Here is a 9323-nt window from a genome sequence, read left to right on the forward strand (position 1 = left end):
GAGGCGAGAGAAATTCCTCGAAGGTAGTGTTAAGGGGATGGGGCATTACTGGTGTTAGCGACAAAGGGCGGGGGAAAATAGGTTCAAACCCGTGACTTCTGGCGTGATGGACCATCACTCTAACCAACTGAGCTATTTCCCTCTTTCGTAACTACTGCTGATTCAACAGTCACCTACCGATTAATTTTGTAACTATACCGAAGTAGTTGTACAACAAAATGCCCTTCGCCTTTAGTACCTTTTTCTTATATATTATGTTATATACTAAAGGTGTCAAAGAAAAAAAATTGAAATATATAATGAACATTTCTTATTACGCTGGGACTGATTTGTGTGCACGGAAAAGAAAAAAAAAAGGTAGATTGGGCTGGCCCAGATTCGAGCGGAAATAAGCAAGCGTATACTCTTGTAGTAGGCGAGATATAGCATGTGCGTACACGAGGCCCTGTGAGTGGGACGTGCAGAGTCCGTTGCGGCCTAGTAACCTAAAACTCTAAGCTCCCTCGACAAGAGCTCTCCTGGTGAATCGTGGGGAGTGAAGAGTGTGTGGGCTCCCGGTGACAGTGGGTTAAACGTTTTGTGTGGGCAGGTGGTTCCTTGCGTGTCCATTTTTCTTAGGTACGTCTCCTCTGTATGATGTGGAGGATAGCTTTTTTTAGGGAAGGATGTGGAGGATAGCTGACGGCGGGAGTTAATTCGATTAACTGGCAGCCAAGAGTGCTTTGTTGCAGCTCCAGGAGAGACCGGTTGTAGCGGCATGTCACGTGTGGATCAATTTAAAAATGTTGTGAATTAAATCGCTGATAGTTATATGTGAATTTTTATAAATCTTTGAAATTGATTTTAAATTTGCAAATGTTTTTAAATCTATGAATATTTTCTAGATTCCCACGCATATAAAAATTCATGGGTTTTAAAAAATCTTTTGATTTTAAAAAATAAAAAATAAAACCGGATTTTTATAAGTTTGCAGTAGAGTGAGCGCAAAAATATATTACTAAGCGAGCGAGTGGATCAAAGAGCCGAGCTGAGCGAGTGGGAGATTCGTTGACCAACCCATGTAAACATTGTATCATCAATTCTACAATTTCATCGTGGAATATAAACTCTTAAGAGGCTCACACAATGACCACCGGCTGACATCAAGGTCAAAATATGCAAGGATATCACAACCATGCGCCGAAGTACTCCAATTTACTCTCAGAACAAATATCGTCTTTTTGGCACCATGACACGATATACAAATTAGAAACCAATCAGAACATAATTAAAAATTCAAGTCAATGCAGATAAAACCAAAAAATAATAATCAACTACAATAACCTGCTGAAAAAAAACCCAACAAATGAAAAATAGCGCGGCAAAGCACGCGTTGGCCTCTAGTTAGAGGTATGTATCATTGCTCCTTGTTGGATTTCTCTTTGTGATACATGCACGTGGTCACAGATTGATTACGGATTGATCTCACTCTCCCTCTCTCCCGCATTAGCTTCTTTCTGTAATAAGAGCATCTTCAACAGGCGCGCTTCGTCTCGGTGCGGTATAATTCTTTTACATCGCCAAACTAGTCTTTTTGCGCGCGGGAGCAACGAAGAGGTTTTCCAGATGCGCAAAAACACGACGCCTAATTCTGCGGCCACACCTGCAGCAGCCTAGATTTTGCAGCGCGCACAATCCGGTGCCCAAATTTTATAGCCCGGAATACCGCTTTTAGAGCATCTTCAACAGGTGTGCGGTAAAAAAATTGCAGCGCCGAAATAGCGTTTTTGCGCGCGGGAGGTTTTCGAGAAGCACAAGAGCACAGCGCCTAATGCGGCGGCCCCACCTGCAGCAGTCTGCGCGCACAATCCGGCACCCTAAATTTGCAGCCCCACATCCCCCGCACACACTCATGCGCTAAAATTTCTTGGGGGCGCTCTATTATACAGCGTCTGCTGGAGTGCTATTTTTTGTCTCTGGCGCACAAAAATGATGGTTTTTAGCGCTGAGGCATTTTTGGGGCGCCTGTTGGAGATGCTTAGCGCGTGCGTTAAAGTTTATTGTACGCGCTCTATTTTATAGTGTCTAATGGAGCGCTGTTTTTGTCTCCAGCGCATAAAAACGACGGTTTTTAGCGCATGGGGCATTGTTGGGGCGTCTGTTGGAGATGCTCTAAGCTTTAACTTTGTTTAAACTCAACAAAATTTAACGTATATTGCTTCGGATTAAACAGATAGCTCCTATAAAATAAAACGAACTGCAATTATCCGACTCCCTCTCTCTCCCATGCTAATTCAATTAGTGATTTTTTTTCATTCTTGCAACAGTTGTTTGCTACGATTTACTCCTTCTGTTCCTTTCTGTAAGGTGTATTATTTTTAGCACTTCCAAGGCCCATAATTATATATGTGTTAGGACAAAATTACCCTTGGCAAATTTGTTTGCTCGTCGCAAGTAAATATGTGTGTCTAGAAAAGTAAGAGATACATGCAATCGAGAGATAGATTGTTTTCTTCTTTTAATACAAGGAGAGATACAGAAAATCAGGAGAGAACTACTTTCCTGTTTCTGGAGGGATAAAAAAGGGATTATGATGATTTACAAGAAATGCATCTTATATTGTGTAATTTTATCAAAAAAACAAATACTATATAAAGGAACAGAGAGAGTACGTGGCTACGTGATTGCATAGACATCGATGGGAGAGTATGGCAGAATGAAGCACGCCGCACCGGTTTGACCATGGGGACCAAAAGGTAATGACATCACCCTGATCCAGTAAGGATGCCCTACTTTGTGCAATTTAGTTAAGCAGGGTTCCATATGATTGATGAATGATTCGATGTCTCTAGAAAACCGCATGTCCGCCTACGTATGTAGTGGTCTACATTTTTGAGCTTTTTTATGGTACCCTATACTGCTAGGAGAAGGGGAGCAGTATATATCTAATCTCACCGTTGATTTCTCAAGGGTAGTTTAGACCCTAATTTTCACATTAAAACTCCGCCGCCGCCTAGCAATCTCACCTCCCTCGGCGGGCCAAGCAGCCACGCTTCACCTCAATCTCAACGCGCCGTTCCCACACGCCCAGCCGGCCGTCCAACTCCCCTCGGCTCCTGATCTTGTCGCTGCCGCTGCCGCTGCCACGCCATGCTCCTCTAGTAGACCTTGCAGGCTCGCACATCGGTGACCTTGCGGTAGGCCTCGAACATCTGCTGCCTTCTTATGGATTAGAAGTTCAGTTATCCAGGATTGGGTATATCCGTATATGTGGTATGATTTCATCATAGAAATTGAGTGGCGTTAAAATTTTCTTGCAGGTGCTAACTGCCGCTCCTTGGAAATAACCGAGCATCACTGCGATTGCCAACAGACTGAACTACTATACTTTACAACTAAAAACCATAATTTGCGTTGGACATGGACAACTATACGAAGCTGAATACTAAACTATCCGTGAGCACCTGTCGCCTACGTATTGCTGCCTGGGAGCTGTGGCGGGGGATGATGTATTTCTGCATGGCATGGCCTTCTTTTCGACAGCGGCGAGAGCGTCCGGTGTTTTTGCCACCACCGTCATGAGTCAGGCCATGATGAGCAGTCTAAGCCAGCCCCTCACATACGGCCTGGCGGCGAAGAGGAGGGCGGGTAGGAGAAGTCAGGTGAGACCTGCTCCAAGCCACCGAGTACGGGCTTGTCTGGTCCACGAGCACGGGCTGATCAAGGAAGGGATGGGACATGGGCCCGCGGAGATGCATGCGGGCGACGGCGGAACAGAATGAGAGAGAACAAGTGGGTGTCGCATCAATCCATCTGACAAGCTGAAAACGTCTTCCCAAATTGCCCTCAAATCTTGTATACTGCTCGCGTTAAAAAGCAGTGCGCGCTGTACTGCTAACCCAATCCAAGCAGTATACATCTCTTTGAGGCGTTGGATCATCAGGAATGAACGGCCGATATTCATTTCAGGGTACCATAAAAGAGCTCACATTTTTTTATGAGTGAATTCCAGTTTTTAGCCTTTATCCTGACATTTTTGTCACTAATTATCCCCTTTAGCTGGATTTCATCCGTTTTACCCCATTTAGCAAAAGTATTGCCATAATTTACCCTATTAAAAATTTTATATCCGTTCTGACTAGCGGGTCCCAATTGTCATGTCTATGCTGGCATGCCACATCGACAGGTTTTTTCTGTCTATTTTTTTCTCTGTTGAACCTGTCCTCCTAGCTTCTCCCGACCAGCCAGACCCGATATGATCGCACCGTCGTCACAGACCCGCCATTAACTGAGCACAGCCTGATGGTTATTGGAATAAACCACGATGTACATGTCCGACTAGGATACGTATAGGCTTAGTTTGGCCACGACTGGGTGCTATATATATCGTTGTACACCACGTTCTAATATCACCAGATCAAAGCAATAAAGAAATGTGAGGCTCGAGACTAGCCTGTTGCAATCTATCGATTAGAGTTTCTTCCATCGGTCGCCATGTTACGCAGGTGTTCTGCCGACTGCATCGTGATCTACCGATCGGATGTAGCGCTAGTGCAAAGCCCAGGTTCACGTACGCATGCATGTGCATGTGGCACTGTTCATCAATCCACCTGTGCTAGCTTCCTTGTCTAGCTAGCTTGCACATTTGGTCCTGGTGAATCGAGCTAGTGTTTCAAAACCAACAATGGGTCCCTGCTATGTCGCCAAAGTAAGAAGAACTCGGTGCAGCGGGTCACGTACATGGACGTGCCCAGCCCGATGTCTAGCGAGCTTGATGGAGCCATCGGAATCCACGGGGTCGACGTTTCCTACCTTGATGTCGCGGCCCATACGGCCCTGCTCTTGGAGGTATGAAATCGCATGGCCGGCCCCTCAACATCCACTGCTGCCTCCATCGGTATCGCCGTCGCCGATGCCTGACAATACCTAACCGTACGTTCGAGCGAGCCTGATGGGTGCGTTCGGTCGAAAGCCTGGACAGGCGATGCAATCGATTGGGGACTGGCAACATAAGCTAGAAGCGGCTGGAGGCCAGCGTGGCGCGCGGCCGACTCGGGCGTTGTGCGTTGGACATGATGTAAGCGACCTTCATCGTGCCGAGCTGGTCGGGAGAAGCTGTGCAATGCATAACCCGGTTCAGCAGTGAGAAAAATAAGCATGAAAAACTACCAACTTGGCATGCCAGCTAGACCAGACAATTATGACCCACCGGTCAGAATGCTCACAAAATTTTAAACAGGGTAAATTACGGCAACACTTTTGCTAAATGGGGTAAAATGAATGAAATCTGACTAAATAGGGTAATTAGTGTCAAAAATGTCAAAATAAAAGGTAAAAACCGGAATTCACTCTTTCTTTATGAAACATGGGGATATTTTGCAAGAGGAACTCCACACGCATAGAGTTGTGATAAATCAACGGACGAAACACTGAGGATCGTGGTGCAGGATAGGAATAACCGCAATCGACTGCTGACAAACTCTTCCTATACACACGCCTGGCACCAGCTGCATCTGATGTCCTCATATGTCATGCGGAGTGCACAAGAGAACTGCTCAACCACGCGGCCAAAGGGGTGCCACACATAGACTTCGTCTGACCACCCTCCTTTGCCATGAAAAATCCTCAAGCTCCTCGATCTAAACCCCAACTCAATTGCAATTTCCTTTGCTCTAAATAGCCATGCCAGAAGCTTCTAATCTCATCGTTCCACCGACTTCGTCGGAACAGAAGGGCCTCGAGCTACTCGGTCGACACCCCAACTCAATTATTGTAGCCCCTGAAGCTGTTGGAATTTGCTAGTGGGCTTTTGACCCAAAGGCCAACTAAAATTCTGAAATTCTCCTGGCCCATTCATGCATACATGTGAGTGAAGTGAGTGAGGCTAAAGTTTAGTCCCACCTTATAAGTTGAGAGAGAGCTGCACCTCTTTATAAGGTGAGCTCTTCTACCACTTGTATGAGCATGAGAAGAGGAGACCTACACGCGCGCTCCTCCTCCTCGCCGCGCCGCGGGATTAAGCCGAGCCGAGGACAGAGCTATGCACGTTGTCTATATTTTTGCTGTTCGGAAAAAATTAATGAGTCATTAATTAATAATTAACGGACGCGTTAATTACTGAACCGTTTCCGATTCTACCCTAGCCGCTGCCGCTTCGTATGGTTTCTCACCACCGTTCCAGATCATTGCGCCGCCAAGTAAGTCTTCTCCATCCCTCCTTCCGGCGTGCACCGGGAGAAGGGACAACAGGCCTCCGGAACCCCGCCTCTCGTGATCCTGTACGGGAGAGGGGCGATCAGGTCTTTGGGGAGCGCACTCACGCTACTGCTGGCGGCGACGACTTCGCGAACGACGACTTCTTCCCCGACCTCGGCAACCTCATCCTTGACGACATGGGCGACAACGTCAACGCCGGCGGTGCTGCTCCCGCTGCACCGTATGTGATTCTATCCTTCCTATTCGAGATCGTGGTAGAATTCATGCTTCTAGTATGTGCCCTAGATATGATATGTTCATCTACTATGCTAGTTTGCATGATTAGTTTAATCTCTACTATTGCTGTCATGATCTATTTCCTATTTATTCGGATTCAATCTCGTAGTAATTTGCTCATGTTTTCAACAGAAGCTTCCAATCTCGCCATTCCGCCGACTTCGCCAGAACACCGTCCACCTGTGCTTCACACGAGGTACGTCATCGTACAGTTTGCACCACCGGGACCACATGCCAAGCTAAGTGCAATTTTGTCGTCGATTTTGCATTTTAAACTAATAAGTTTGTGGTGAAAGAAGATCGTAATTTTGGATATCGGTGCTGCAAACAAATAAGATTGATCCAGAAGAAAAAAGAAATAAGATTGTGAAATAAGTGAAGTGCTTTATTTTTCTATTGAGAGGACTGTCGTATAGTGGAATTAGAGGACCGCAATTGGGGTAAACCATAAAACCAAACAATAATTAGGATGAACCCTAAGATGATTGAGTTTTAAATATATTTTTAGGTGTCCAGGCACATATCAATTTATTCTGCATCCATTCCAGCACATGGGCCCTTTGCTAGTAAATAGTAATGATAAGAGAATGTATAATGGAATGATGCAATTTTTATTTGGAAGATAGAACAGTGTTTTGCCGGTTTGATAAATAACTTTTCACAAAAATGTTTTGTAATTAAATCTTAATCACCACTTGTCTTGGAGATACATAAACACTTTTTTTAAGGAAAATATATACACTTTCTTAGCCAGCACTAAATAATTTGAAGAGCTAACAAGAGAAGATTTTATTTTAGGCAATAGATTAGCTTCCTCTTTTTTTTGTTTGTCCAAAGAAACTAGAGCGCGAAACATTGGCCTTGCCGGCCGATATATATACATGGACGATGGACCAACAATGCCATAAAAACCATATCTTCTCCTTAATAAGGAACAATGCATGTATATATATAGAAGTAAATCAACCTTTTATACTATGATTCACCTTACATACGTCCGCCTTACATAATCCTGAATTGATGCACATATTGATATGCATTATTCCATATATGTCACCCACACGCATACCCCATGAAGTTCTATAAAAGGACACCGATATCAATTGTTTTTTCGATGTAGTACACGTCCTTGATTTTCAGATATGGGTAGTCGCACGTGCTCCTCCGCCGTCGTGCTCACCATCTCCGTCGTCGCGGTGCTTCTCAACGCGGACGTGGCGCTGTGCGGCTGCAGATACAAGCGCTTCTTCGCGTTCGGTGACTCCCTCATCGACACCGGCAACTTCGTGTACACCATCGGCAACGGCCCGTCGCCACTCAAGGAGCTCCCCTTCGGCATGACCTTCTTCAAGCACCCTAGCGGCCGCATCTCCGACGGCCGTGTCGTCGTCGACTTCTATGGTGAGCCGCCGTCGCTCGCCATCATCGGTTATTATTCTCAATGTGATTTTCTCCTAAAGCGATCGGTTCATGTGTGATGTGTGCATGTTTCAGCGGAGGCGTTGGGCCTGCCGCTGCTGCCGCCGAGCATCCCGGAGGAGGCGACCGGGCAGTTCCCCACCGGCGCCAACTTCGCCGTGTTTGGCTCCACCGCGCTGCCGCCGGAGTACTTCAAGACCAAGTACAACTTCACAGTGAACCCGCCTTCCACCCTCGACCGGCAGCTCGCCTCCTTCAAGAAGGTCCTCGCGCGCATCGCTCCCGGGGCTGGTAAGTAACGTGCATGCGATGCATGCATGCGTCGTCTATTTCACGTACGTACGTGTGGTTCAATAGATCTGGAGTATATATATTATTTCTCGTATATTGTGCCTTGCAGTCGCCACGAGGGCTCTCCTGAACGATTCCCTGGTGCTGGTGGGCGAGATCGGCGGGAACGACTACAACTTCTGGTTCGGCAACCCCAGTAAACCCCGTGCGACGCCGGAGGAGTACCTGCCCGACGTGGTCGCCCGCATCGGCGCTGCCGTACAGGAGGTGATCGACCTCGGCGCCAGGACGATCGTCGTCCCGGACAACTTCCCCATCGGGTGCGTGCCGGCGTACCTGAGCGCCCACCAGAGCAACGTCACGGCCGACTACGACGAGCTGCACTGCCTCAAGTGGTACAACGAGTTCTCCCAGAAGCACAACCAGGCGCTGCGGCAGGAGCTCGTCAGGATCCGGTCGAAGAACCCCGGCGTCAAGGTGGTCTACGCCGACTACTACGGCGCCGCCATGCAGTTCGTCCAGAAGCCGCAGGCGTATGGCATCGCCGACCCGCTCGTGGCGTGCTGCGGCGGCAACGGGCCGTACCACACCGGCGGGGCGTGCAACAGCAGCACGAAGCTCTGGGGCAGCCCCGACGGGTTCGCCAGCTGGGACGGCCTGCACATGACGGAGAAGGCGTACAAGATTGTCTCCGACGGCGTGCTGGATGGGCCGTTCGCCGACACCCCGCTGCGCCATCTTTGCTAGATGGATTCTTGGTGATCCTAGATAATTCTTATTGGGATCGATTCGTATAGCTGCAGTATACACGATAATAAAAGAGTTGTTATTATTCAAATTAATGAAAGACAAATACATGCACACAAAAGATCAATGGACAATAGAGCAAATTTTAAAAAGGATTTGTGCATGACGCGTGAAATCCATTTCTTTGGGCCGGTGAAATCGTTTTTTTTAGCAACGTGAAATCTGTTTCTTGACCGCACATTCCCTTCTCCCGAGCCCTGGCATAATGACGCCCTCACAGACCCGAAGGTCACGAAAACAACACAACAGCTGAAGATATATGACACACGAGAAACAGCCAATCCGCCGGGGCTCGCGGCTCCTATTTAACTTTTTCTTTTTACGCCGATAACTGC

General features: G+C 47.2%; 1 protein-coding gene across 1 annotated transcript; it reads left to right on the forward strand.

Annotated features, from left to right (window-relative positions):
• Positions 1-4663: 4663 nt before the first annotated feature.
• LOC123141282 (GDSL esterase/lipase At1g28600-like) lies at positions 4664-8928 on the forward strand. The gene is made up of 6 exons (XM_044560460.1): positions 4664-4827; positions 6161-6467; positions 6604-6667; positions 7612-7872; positions 7966-8181; positions 8291-8928. The coding sequence occupies exons 1-6, from the start codon at positions 4664-4666 to the stop codon at positions 8926-8928; spliced, it is 1650 nt and encodes a 549-aa protein (XP_044416395.1).
• The last annotated feature ends 395 nt before the right edge of the window (positions 8929-9323 follow it).

Source organism: Triticum aestivum, chromosome 6D (genome assembly GCF_018294505.1).
Source record: "Triticum aestivum cultivar Chinese Spring chromosome 6D, IWGSC CS RefSeq v2.1, whole genome shotgun sequence".
Taxonomy (NCBI): Eukaryota; Viridiplantae; Streptophyta; class Magnoliopsida; order Poales; family Poaceae; genus Triticum; species Triticum aestivum.

Coding starts and splice junctions, on each gene's coding strand:
- LOC123141282 (XM_044560460.1), top strand. CDS start 4,664: ATGGGTCCCTGCTATGTCGCCAAAGTAAGAAGAACTCGGTGCAGCGGG. Junction 6,468..6,603: donor TGGTAGAATTCATGCTTCTA/GTATGTGCCCTA, acceptor TGTTTTCAACAG/AAGCTTCCAATCTCGCCATT. Junction 8,182..8,290: donor GCGCATCGCTCCCGGGGCTG/GTAAGTAACGTG, acceptor TGTGCCTTGCAG/TCGCCACGAGGGCTCTCCTG.